Genomic DNA, 12,077 nt, shown 5'->3' with positions numbered 1-12,077 from the left:
TTACAAAGCCCAACACGTTGGAAACGCTTGACAAAAAAATCGGAATAAGATCAAACTATTGGAGGTTTCTTAACTTCGGCAGAGCCATGGAACAAGATGGCTATCGCCAGCTTAGTGATTATCAGCGAAAGAAGCGTAACCGGCCCCAGAGAGCAACGCAGATTGAGTTTTGATGATTTTATTATATAGTTTAGTAGCAGCTGTGTAGAAGACAGGAGATTTGTTTTGTATATTTTGTGAGTTCCATTTTTTCCATGTTCCATGTACCGGGGATAATAGTTTGCATTAGCTTTAGACATAATTGGGCTCTATGTTTGTTTTTAAACGGTATGATATTCGTGTATGTATATTTGTTTTATCATTTTTCCCCACGAGATTCATGGAAGAAGTTAGACTTGAAGTTTTAAGCGATTATCAACTGTGCAGCAAAAGTTGCACAAAAGCAAATATGGAAATAAACTGAATCAATTCAAGAACAATAAGAAACACGACCGTTATCTCCCCATCTTTCTTTTGATGCCGCACAATTGGTCTGTTTATTTGATTTGAATCGGAATTTCTAGATCTTTTAAGTCCAGTATTAAATTTAAATCCAGCAATTTGCGTTTACACGCGAACTAGCTGTTCGCCCGTTTTGTACTCGCTCCATCTGTCACACCATTACTCTAGCAAGCTCGCTCAATCGGGCGAAAAAAGGTAAATGTCAAACGAACGAAACGTAAACAACGCGCACGTGCATTCAGAAAAGAACTAACGCACCTACTGGAACGGATCAGTCCTTTGAAGCATCAAAATGTATCTCATGTACGATTTAAACGAAAATGGTGAACGAGTTTACACACTGAAGGTAAGAAGAATGCGCTTTAGCACACGGTTCATTGTGCATCAGTTTTCTAACCTTTTCTCCTCTTATTTACAGAAAAACAACGCAGTTGGGAAGCCGACACAATCGGCACATCCGGCAAGGTTTTCTCCGGAAGATAAGTACTCGCGCTATCGCATCATCATCAAGAAGCGCTTTGGATTAATGCTTACGCAAAAACCAGAACCGATATACTGATCAGCTGAAACGTTCAAAATTCCACTGCTAATGTTAAAAATAAATACCTGAATTTAAAATGTAATTTCCTTGTGGATGTTTATTTTTCATTCTCCTATCGATCATTTAAGCTTCCGGCTTAATCCGACCGTGTAATCGTAAAGCTTGTGGTTTGTAAATTCACCTCGCATATCTAGCATGTAAAACAATGCCCGATTTTTTATCTTTACCGGTACCGTGACACGAGCGGCTTCTCTAGACTCTTGCGCAGAAACATACTTTAGTGGAACATCCATGATGCGGTTCGTTCCAAAAGGAGCATACGTGACCACGCTGACCTTATCGCCACCTTTCCGCAGCACCAAGTAACGCACGGATCGTAATGTGAAAATCCACGAAGCGAACAAGACTCCGTAACCTGCGAATATAATGAATTCCAGCGTTAACCTCTTTGCTCTCATTCAATCCATGCTGGGCAGTTTTTACCTATGAAAAAGCACATGATGGCAATACCATTGCGATATTTATTTTCGCCCAAATTCACCCGCTTATACCATGGAAGATCCTCCTTTCCATCTTCTTGTACGGGAGCGTCCTTGAGGGTGGTGTATGAAAAGTGACATAGGTAACCCCAGAAGAGAAACTGCGACACTGCGAAAATGTTCAGCATTTTGAAGAATCGCGGATTCTCGTACTTAAACAGCATTACATCCTTTGGAACTTTGGTATTCACATCATACACACGGTTTGCCGACACTTGTGTCGACTGTTGCCGACATACGGTGGATCGAAATGCATTCCCCGGAGCTGGACACCAGTTTCGTACATTGGCCAGACTGGTGATAGATTTTCCAAAGCGACTGGTGGGATACGAGAGAAGCCTTAAAATCATGGTTTCTATTGCTTTCCTAAATGGTACCAACAAAACGATTGTTATCTAACTGCATTTTGAAGACATCAAGTTTGTTTATGTTTAGACAACAATTCGCCCCTGCATGCGGCATACAGATAGTGGGTACGGCCAACCGGAATGACATTAGGTGAAATTGAATGTTGAGAATTTTTGATACAGTAAACAACAAAATAATTTTACGCGGCACTGTAAAATAAAACAAAATAATTAAAATCAAACAGCTACCTGACGGCGATTATTGATAGTAGGGGTGCAATGTCATTGCGGGCGATACTGTTTGACATTGAATTTGGTAATGAGGATTGGTTTAATAAACTTAAACTAAAGTCTGGAATGGACTTTTAACAAATGGATTAGCTATAGAACAATTATATGATTGAAGAGATGCATAGGTAAAGAAACTGAGAGACGAGTAGACTACCCAATCAGAGTTTTTGACACAATTACATTTGAACCGCTGGTGTGCAGTGCCCCAATGATCTATATGCAAAACAAAACATTCGCAGATCCAAACAAAAGAAAATAATTTCTATTCCATGTATCATAGTTTTAAACAGATAATCGATAACATATATTAATTTTCCAAAGAAAAACAAGAACCTAGCCATTTTGATTAATGTTATTAAGCACTTCAACGAAACAATTTGTAGATCAAAGAAGCCAAGTAGGAGAGAGGATACTTTCTACTTGGTAGGAAAAGTTGTCTGGTTGTCGCTTACTAGTATCTGTACTTTTAAGTGAACAATTATTTGTGAAGATCACTAAATGAAATCAAAGGTCGATAATAAAAGTTAAAACAAGAGCAAAGAGCGTAAGCAGGGCAGCGAGAGAGCACGAGAGAAACAAAGAGAGAAAGTTCGGGAGAGAGTGAGAGAGTTGATGAATCAAGCTGTCAAAGCGGTTTTTTTTCTTTCTTTTTTTGCACTCTCTGCAAAAAGTAAGGAGAAAAAAACTGTACAAAAATATTTCAGTATCACTTTTCATTAGTGTTCGTGTAGCCTTTGTGCAGTGCGGACGTGCAAGTTTAGTGCAGATTAGAAGTTAGCAGATCCGAAGATACTATTAAGTAAGTACCAATATTAGATTCTATTATAATACAACTTAATGATGTCGCACTCTATAGTCTAATGCTCGCACTTACATGGACATATTTCAATATAGGCCATACCGATTTCATATGGTATACCTGTATTTTAATTAGTTAATTTTGTTCATTTTTATGTACATTGATTGTGCTACTATGAATAAGAGCGATATAGCTTAATAACAATAGTTATAATAAGTTATAACAAACACCTGCTCATGCCAACATGTATCAATATGGGTCAGATCAACAATTGATATTAATCATTTAATCTATCATGTTTACAAAAACAAACATCTACACATTGTACGTGTATGCACACCATTGCTAATCATTTCTACATAATACAAATAACTTCCGCTATAGGGAAACTATACCATTTCCTGCTAAAGCTTATATAGGGTTCATCTCGTATAAGCGGAGTATCATCATTTGCTTGTATAATACACCGTATTGATGATACAAGCAGGTAATAGAAGCGCGCGCGAGTGTGCGTGAAGCCAAAACACGCACACATCGCACTAACCTACGGACACACATGGTGTTTGCGAGCACAGCTATCGCAAAGGAAACCGGGCTTGGTTGGTGGTTTCCTCTCTATCCAACGCTTCTCTTTCCTCCCTCTCCCGTGTGGGGTCCCTTGAGCTGGTGAGAGTTTGTTGTGTTTGTAGATACAATGTCGGTCATTTCTGAGTATAATTCTATATTTCTTGCTTACTGGTTCTTTACTTATGCCGTCCCTATAGCAAATAATTGGTTTTCATAGAATAGTCTCTCCTTGCTTAACTTTAAAGACTTTTGGCAGAATAGAATGGCTAACAGTATCGCGGCTTCATACCAACCATCGGCAGTACGACAGTGGCTCGATGAATGTACTTTTCTCATTCGCAATGGTTTTAGTATTGAAATCTGCATGAGTTTTGTATGTTTTTGAGAACATGGTTATACTGTATCTGTTCTTTAATGTTGCATTTCAAGTTCTAATCTTGCTTCTTCCCTCAATTGCTCATTGTTTTTTTTTTATATGCGAATGTTTTGATTCCTATCGATAGTATCAATCATGTAGTTTGCTTTTGCCGTACATCCCTAGAGATTGCAACACTTTTTTTTAGCTTGATGTACAGTGGTTTTTGTGCCACACTGCCACGTACATACAAACATGGCTTTTGTGTAGAAGAATGTAGGCAAATATGCTAAAGTAATCGTGTAAGCAATTGTTGTTGCTAACCATGGAATTTATATGTCATGATATTTTCGTAAATCGCTATACAATTTCATGCTGCGAGATAGTAAAGCGATTCTCACTCTTTGCCGCCAATATGCCAAAGCGTGTTATGTATGGGTGTTTGCGTTTATATTACGTATGGGCGTAATACCGCCGCACCACAGCCATTTTGATTTCGTGAAGGTGTATTGTACATATTTGACCTCTTGAAAACTAGCTAATAGTTTGGAAGGGCGGAAACTGGAATGAATCTCGTTTTTTTTTTGTATTGTTGAAATTAATGATCACACGAACTTGTGCTCTGCGCTGTTTTGAGACAGATTTTTATTTGTAGTTTAAGACGACGATGGTTTAATTGTGGTAGATTTTCGTTTGAATGTGTTCGTGAAATGTTAGCTCTACGAACACTCAGACAATTATTCCGCGAGTCGTGATGAAATGTTGGAATGGCGTGACGTTTCGTACTTTGGTGCAAACTAACGTTTTTTTTTCGCTGCAATCAGGCGTACTCTTCTTCTGGACACGATCCATGGAAGGATCGTGAAAGGATATAATCTCTGTTATCGTAATGCGGCGCACGCTAAAGTATCAATGAACGACATTAGGACGCACAGACAAATGTTATGTATGTAAATTAGTTACTACTTTCCTAGGAATGTATTTTATTACCAACTTTGCATACATAAAAATGTTCAATTCTGCTTTGTTTTGTGCCTGAGTATAGCGATCATTCTTGTAGCGCAATATGTTTATCCGTTGCTACTATTGTATAGCATAAGGTAGTATTATATATCTTGTATGCTGTGATTTACTTAAACAAGGAAAGGGTGGTTACCACCTATAGATCAGTACCCGGGGTAGACCTTCCTCTTGTCCTTTGCCTGGTAGGGGAAGCGAGTATAGGATGTCACAACTACCAACTCACCCGTCATGTCGATATCGCTCTTTTCTCTCGCGGTCTGGCTGAAAGAGATGGGAGTTCAGCAACCTACCTGCTCACGCTTAATGGAGGGCCCAAACTGGAATTGTGGTTTGACACAGTCGACGACGCGCGAACGCATGAGGCAAAGTTGTTGGTGGCTGAAAAAAGTTAGTTATTTATTTGTTGTGAAAAATGTTTGATAGTTTACTTAACAGAATTATTTCTGCTCTGCCAGTTGCACAGTTCGCACCGTTAGATGAAATCTTCAACTGACACACATCTCCAGAAGCTGCGAGCGGTGGTGAAACAAGTCCGTGTCTGATGGTTTATTATGTTTCTCTTGCAGCTACAGCTTATATGCTGAAATAATGATGGATGTGGACCAGCCGGTTACCTCCACAACCGGCGATGAACAAGCCGAGTTGGATTCAGAATCTCGCAATAAGAAAGTTACGGATAAGTCCCCAGCGATGATCGAACGGGAAAATGACGATTTGCCACCTTTGCTCATAAGCGATAGCGAAGAGGAAGATCCATCCAACGCTCTGGATGAAGAAAATCAGACCGATGAAATTTCGGGCATATCGCCCATCGAGACAACTGCGGTCGTGAAGGCGAACGATACATGTGCTGATACTGGAACAGAGACAACTACATGTTCCTCCACGTTGGTAACGCAAGAAGAAACATCTGCCCTGCCGGCGGCAGTAGATGAGGCAGACATTTCGGTGGTGGACAACATCGATTTGACTGGTGCATCCAGTGCGGAAGATTCTGGCGTTAACGAGGGGAGCAGTGAAAGGACAACTCTGTCAGTAGTGAAACCTTCGACACTAACTAAACCTAGTTCCGAAATGACAGCTCAGGAACTGCTTGAATCGTTGCTTGAGGCTCAGGAGGAAGCTTTTGCATCGCAAAATGCTTCATCGAATGCGGAAAAAGAATTGGCAGAGGGAACTTTGCACTCTAAAGACGCGGATACAACAGCCGATGCCGAAAAGACTACCAAAAGCACCGTCGATGGTACGCAAAGCGAGGTCGTGAAAGAAGCCATAAATCTGGATGCCGATGAGCCGGTTGAAGACTGCGTTCAAATGGATACCCTTGCTGTGGATGATGAATGCTTACTCGAGGAAATGGCTAATGTACAAGAAAAGCAACAGGAGATGGACATCGATGAACATCGCACTGGCAGTAACAACACGGAATGCAGTGATGACGGTAGTGGTGCAGACCGCAATTCGAACGAAACAGAGCAAGCAAATGCTTTAAACTGTCATGACAATGAAGATGACATGTTAGAATGTATAGAACCGCCAAGAAAAAAGGCCCGGTCGATGGTATCTGTACCTGAATCGGATTCGAAAGCTGGATCAATTGAATCTTCGTTTCGCAGTATAGAGAACGATATTGTACAAAACGAAAAACCATCTGAAGAAATCACAAAGAAAACGGATGCTTTATGCTCACGAAAAGAGCAATTGGACTTACCTGCGCAAACTAACAAAGATTTGTCACCAGTTGATCCGAAACCGGCACCTGTTTCCCTTGAAGGCAAATCGCAATCTAACATGACAGGTAGCAGTGACACGATGATTGACAGCAGCGACTTGCTAAATGGTGATCCACAAAAGAAAGAGTGTATCGCAGTAGGCGCTCAGAAAAATGTTCAAACCGTGGAAAGTTCAGTAATTCCTGATGTGTTGGTAATAGATGATGATGAGGACGAGACGGATGTGAACAGCATTAAAGTACAAGATACGAAAGATAAAAAAATAGATGAACCACAAAACAATAACTCACAAATGGATCAAAATAGTGATACGACTGTCAAAAGTCTGGTCGACGATTCAAAACCACCAGCTGCAGAAGAAAACATGGAAACCAAACCAATGGCGATGGAGTTCTTGCGTCGATTTAGCAAACCGATAACACAGATGACTCGCTCTGATTTGGAGCAATTGATTTTACAAAAATTAAGCGAGGCAATCGTTCATCAGTCGGAAAACGCGGAATTGCGCAGGATAGTTAAGAGACAGTCGGCAAAGCTCCAAGGATACGAGCGTACCATAGTCGATATGTCCAGTCACTATGAAGGTCTAAAGTTAGTCGCGGAAAGGGCTGTAGATGACATGAAGAAGCGATCCACATGTTTTGTTGCACCAGTGAAAATAACTCGCGCAGTTGGATTGCAAGTATCCCGACCCGCTATTGAAATGGCACCTTCTTATAAAGGATCGAACTTTTCAAGAATGGTCCCCGAAAAACGAAAGAATCCGCCTGCCAAGGCGACAGTATCGACGAATGGTGCTATTGAAAACAGGGCCCAGACTAAACCAAGTGAACTCGCAAACAAAATTACTCAACAGCCTTCTGGTGGACAGGAAAACGCGTTGACGCCTATGAATCGTTCCCAGCTTTCAAATAATGTATCGCCCATAGTAACTGCGCGCATCACTCCGAACAACAGCGCTACGGCAAATGGGATGATACGAACACTGAATTCTCAGGTTGGTAAACATAACAACGGCGCAATAACGACCAGTGGACACATAACTTCGGGCAATACAGTAAAATCCGCTGCTGTGCCTACCAACGATGGGCCTGGTGTGCCCATTGCCAACACTAGCACATTTGCCAGCGCTTCGCAAAAAACCGGCACGGACCGGAACAGTATTGCGGGAGGAATTGATAATCCGGTGCGCAAAAAGTTTCACAAATTCACTCCTAAAAGACCACCTTTGTCTCCGTATCAACAGGCACAGCAAGAAAAACAGGTTAGACAGCAGCAGGAACTGTTAGTACAACAGATTCACGAGCAAAGTCAGCAAGCACAACGAAAAGCCCAAATTAGTGTGTAAGTAATTACCTCGCAACCCTTTTTGTTAAATAACGTTTGTTAGTTATCTTCTTTTTTTATATACCCAATTCTTCCTACCAGTCGTACTGATCTGCCGCTCACAGAAAATTGTGCTACCCGATCGGCATCGGATATTGCCGCTCGGCAAAGATCGATCACTCAACAGGGCCGGCTGTTGAATGCGAATGTTCAAATGCCAGTTTCCCAAAGCTATCAAAATGTTCCCATCGGTGGCACGCGAGCTACTGCTGCTATGACAAACTCGGCAACAGTACAGTTGTCTGAGATAAAATCAAACACCCAACCAACGACAACGGTCGCTCCTACAGTGAATGATTCTTTAATCGATTTGACTGACGAGGATGATATGACTGGCAAGGGAAGCACCTTAGTTTCGTCCATGCAGCAGAAACGGATGAAAACTTCCCACAGTGGTTCGTTTGCATCAACGCTACCTATTTCAACCAATCCAAGTATGCAGGGTTCTTCCAATCAGTTTGTTCGTATTCAACCGAAGACCAGTACAATTAATGGTAGTGCGATTGTTCCTGCGGCCGCTAGCAGTACTTCAGTTGGAGGTATAAATCAATTCAACAACGTTTTAGTTCGGACGCCCCCAAATGTGAATCGTAGCAGCAATGGACTTCCGCCGTTGCGTCATCCTAACGGCAGTAGCAACTTGCCACGTCTTCAGGCTGCACCAACAGGTAAGAAAGATATACAGTGATACCTACCTAAGTACGAATGCCCTGAAAATGAATGTTTTGTGATAGGAGCCGCCGAGTGAGCAAGATTTTTCTTTGAGATGCGATTTGAGATTTGAATGCACTTCGTGACATGTAATGAAATAAATTGTTTCCATTACTCTGTGTGCAAATTTTAAGTCAGTATCTCTTTAATTATTTTGTGTAAAATACACAAATCCCAAGCAAATTCAGAATGAATGTATGAATTAAAAGATTTTTTTTCTTTTGATAGATGCTACAAGAAAGCGTGTGGTAATCAAGCCACTACTGGCACCACTTCCGCTCCCAGGACCACAACCCAGCGATCCGACATGGAAAGTTTCACCTCCCCAGCCATCGATATGCGTCAATAATGTTCAAGCTGGTATTGTAATTTCGTGGACAATGCCAACGCTTACGGATCTTCATGCTGATATCGAAACGTATCAAATCTACGCATATCAGGAGCTTTCCAGCGCCACGTCTCCGGAACAATGGCGACATGTTGGAGATGTGAAAGCTCTGCTTTTGCCAATGGCTGTAACTCTGACGCAGTTCCATGAAGGACAAAGGTATTATTTTGCTGTGCGGGCAATCGACGTACACAAACGAGTAGGGAAGTTCTGTGAGCCGCGCACCTGGAATGATACCAACGTGTCCAATATTTGAATTAACTGTCCAACCAGTCGAACTGTAGAATCAGCATAATATTAAGATCATAAAATAGTGTTCGCTCTGCACCGAATGAACAAAAATATAGGAGTTCATAGGGTGATAAAACAACGAAAGCGGCTACGCAAAAAATTATCACAGCAGATGGCATAATTACTAGAAATTGGAAGCACATGATATCATGTGCTTGAGTTTGCCTAAGCCTGATGCTATTGGTGTATTTTCTAAAACCGTTAAGATGTCATCTGCTGCGATTGTTTTCGTAGTCGCTTGCATTGCTATGCCGTGTAAATAACCCTGAACGCCATCTTCGTTTGAAATTAAAATTGCAAATACGGTAAAGCGTTGAACAAATATGGTAAAGCGTGAAGTGAGTTATTTATCGTTCGTTTTGTAAATAAACCAATTTGATTCATTTGATCCTTCAGGATCATACAGAAACAATTTTTGCAGAAGTTCGTGTAGCAGAAGCTGCCTCTACGAAACGAAAGGTGTATTTTCCCTTTTTGTATTACAAGGTCAGGAGAAGAATTCATGGTTATTGCGTGACACCTTTGACATCAGTTAAGATGTTTCGGATTGTGCGGTTTTGGATAAAATGTACCTCTTTTTTGTACCACTAATTGCCATTTTGAAGATTACTGCATAACGCCTCTCCTATAAAAGTCTTGATCTTTTTTTGTCAAAAAAATTTAGTAGCCGATTGCATAATCTTTCAATTATCCCAATTTCTTATCACACCGAGAAGTTTTACAACGATAGGAAAACAGGTAGTAATAGTTTGGGGCCAGGTCCAAAATGGATGCATTAAAACATTTCTAAGCTTCCTGTACCAAATAGCAATGTGATTTTTTTGTTTGGTCATACGGAAGCAACTAATAGTAAATGTTTCTCTTCCAGTCCCATCGTTACTGTTATTCCTAGTTTAAACACCGGTTGAATGGCTTCACAACATGGTCCAATTAGACCCATTTACCGTCGCCAGTCATCGCCATTTTTGTTCGGTTTAAACGCGGACATTTTTAAATAAATGGAATTAATATATATCTATTTCAAAATTGGATGCTTTTACACCATTTGGATAAAATACTTTGCAGGTACAAATGCGATCCATCTTAGTTTTTTTTTGCGGTAATTGGTGTGGTACCCAAATATCGATTTCCTTTTATATCTTTGCGCAAATAGTTTAAAACTATTTTAAATGAATATTAACTCGTGGCTGATGCTGCGACTACTAACTTATCGACGACATTTTCCTCCGCCTAATATTTCCATTGTTCACGTTTTGCGCTTCATCCATTTTGTGTGAAATAAGCAGCAAATCAAGATGAGAAAAATTCTTTCAATGGTAGTTAAAAATTAAATAATTTACCGTAGGGAATTAGTATATGCCCCTGGCGAACAAAAGAGCGCATGTACGCGCGAAAGGATCTATTAAAATTAGCTACCGACGAATTGTGTCTCATTATCGTTTATGGTGCCAGCCTGGTCAGGTCAGTTGCGACTATTCTTCTACGCGTCTACAAGACTTGTTCGTACGTACACTTAGCGATACTGAACCGTAGTACAGATATCGGCAATCATAGACAGCGTTCCTTCGTTGTAAACTATTAAAAACAATAAATAATTTAATAAATGCAACAGCCAATATGGTTGTATTTTACAATACATCCGTATTTTTTTAATATTTTATTTTATTGTCTTTTACCTCAATTGCACATCTACTTACATTCAGCAGCGGCTCTAACGCTAAGCGTACTAAGCGGCCGCGGGGGGCCCCGAGCTGCCAAGGGGCCCCGTGGCTAATATGCTTCACACATAGTAGCGGTTCTAACGGGCGGAGTAGGTGGTGGCCCCGTTGCACAGGTTTGCGAGTGTGTTTTGTGTGACGGTATTTCTCTCAACAGTAAAATACCTATTGCTAAAAGCAATCCACCACTGAGTCCCTTCGGTTACGCCAATGTTAAGAATCTAGTAGTCGGGTTGTTGCGAGCATAGCAAACGGCATGTTAGAAAAATATCTCAGTAGCCATTGTATATGGTTAGGTAATTCGTTTTAGTACCAATTGTTATCCTAACCACAAGTGAAATACCTATATGTATTACAGTTGAAACTTACCGACTTCTACAGCCAAGAACCGAGCACGGTGACTGAATGGCGTAACTTTTGTTCTTCCGTCATCTTCAATCGAATCCTTTTCGCAGATATATGGTGGCATTATACGATCGATTGAAATTCTTCGTTTTTCGCCGTTCATATTTATGTCCACATACTTTTCATGCCTTTCGAGAATTTGAAAAGGTCCTTCGTAGGGGTGTGTAAGAGGCCGCTTAACTGAATCGATTCGCCTAAAAACGCTTTTGCGCCTGCAAATCCTTTGAAACTCGAATACCGATCATTTGGAATGCTGCGAGTTTTTGATTGGTACGAAGTGTTGAATGCCGTTGTTGCCGTCTTTGAAGGTTCCAGAAAATCGCCAGGAATTCCAGGAAAGTATGGAAATCGAGCTGACTGGTGTTGTCGCCCTTGCCGGTACAATTAGTCAACAATATCTCAGCTCCTTTAACAGTAAATTTCGATTTATTATCGAAAGCGCAGCTAGATTGTCTTGAAAGAATCATAGAGCTGGTTACTCG

General features: G+C 40.8%; 3 protein-coding genes across 5 annotated transcripts; 2 read left to right on the top strand and 1 right to left on the bottom strand.

The window, feature by feature from the left end:
- The first annotated feature begins 593 nt into the window (after window positions 1-593).
- On the top strand, window positions 594-1,124 carry LOC125771916 (H/ACA ribonucleoprotein complex subunit 3). The gene is made up of 2 exons (XM_049443080.1): window positions 594-847; window positions 920-1,124. The coding sequence occupies exons 1-2, from the start codon at window positions 794-796 to the stop codon at window positions 1,058-1,060; spliced, it is 195 nt and encodes a 64-aa protein (XP_049299037.1). The 5' UTR covers window positions 594-793; the 3' UTR covers window positions 1,061-1,124.
- Window positions 1,113-2,752, bottom strand: LOC125771906 (transmembrane protein 223). The gene is made up of 2 exons (XM_049443065.1): window positions 1,526-2,752; window positions 1,113-1,457 (listed from the first exon to the last, which is right to left on the bottom strand). Exons 1-2 carry the CDS (start codon window positions 1,929-1,931, stop codon window positions 1,162-1,164), a joined length of 702 nt encoding a protein of 233 aa, XP_049299022.1. The 5' UTR covers window positions 1,932-2,752; the 3' UTR covers window positions 1,113-1,161.
- A 158-nt stretch (window positions 2,753-2,910) lies between these two features.
- LOC125771865 (activating transcription factor 7-interacting protein 1) lies at window positions 2,911-11,108 on the top strand. 3 transcript variants are annotated; one of them, XM_049442976.1, is made up of 5 exons: window positions 2,911-3,018; window positions 5,530-7,693; window positions 7,943-8,040; window positions 8,125-8,750; window positions 9,022-11,108. In XM_049442976.1, exons 2-5 carry the CDS (start codon window positions 5,552-5,554, stop codon window positions 9,435-9,437), a joined length of 3,282 nt encoding a protein of 1,093 aa, XP_049298933.1. In that variant the 5' UTR covers window positions 2,911-3,018; window positions 5,530-5,551; the 3' UTR covers window positions 9,438-11,108. The 3 variants fall into 3 exon arrangements, with proteins under 3 accessions (XP_049298933.1, XP_049298930.1, XP_049298931.1); XM_049442973.1 differs by having other exon boundaries at window positions 5,530-8,040; XM_049442974.1 differs by lacking the exon at window positions 2,911-3,018 and adding an exon at window positions 5,234-5,350 and having other exon boundaries at window positions 5,530-8,040.
- Window positions 11,109-12,077: the final 969 nt, after the last annotated feature.

Source organism: Anopheles funestus, chromosome 3RL (assembly GCF_943734845.2).
Source record: "Anopheles funestus chromosome 3RL, idAnoFuneDA-416_04, whole genome shotgun sequence".
Taxonomy (NCBI): Eukaryota; Metazoa; Arthropoda; class Insecta; order Diptera; family Culicidae; genus Anopheles; species Anopheles funestus.
This window is presented reverse-complemented; position numbering and strand designations above follow the sequence as displayed.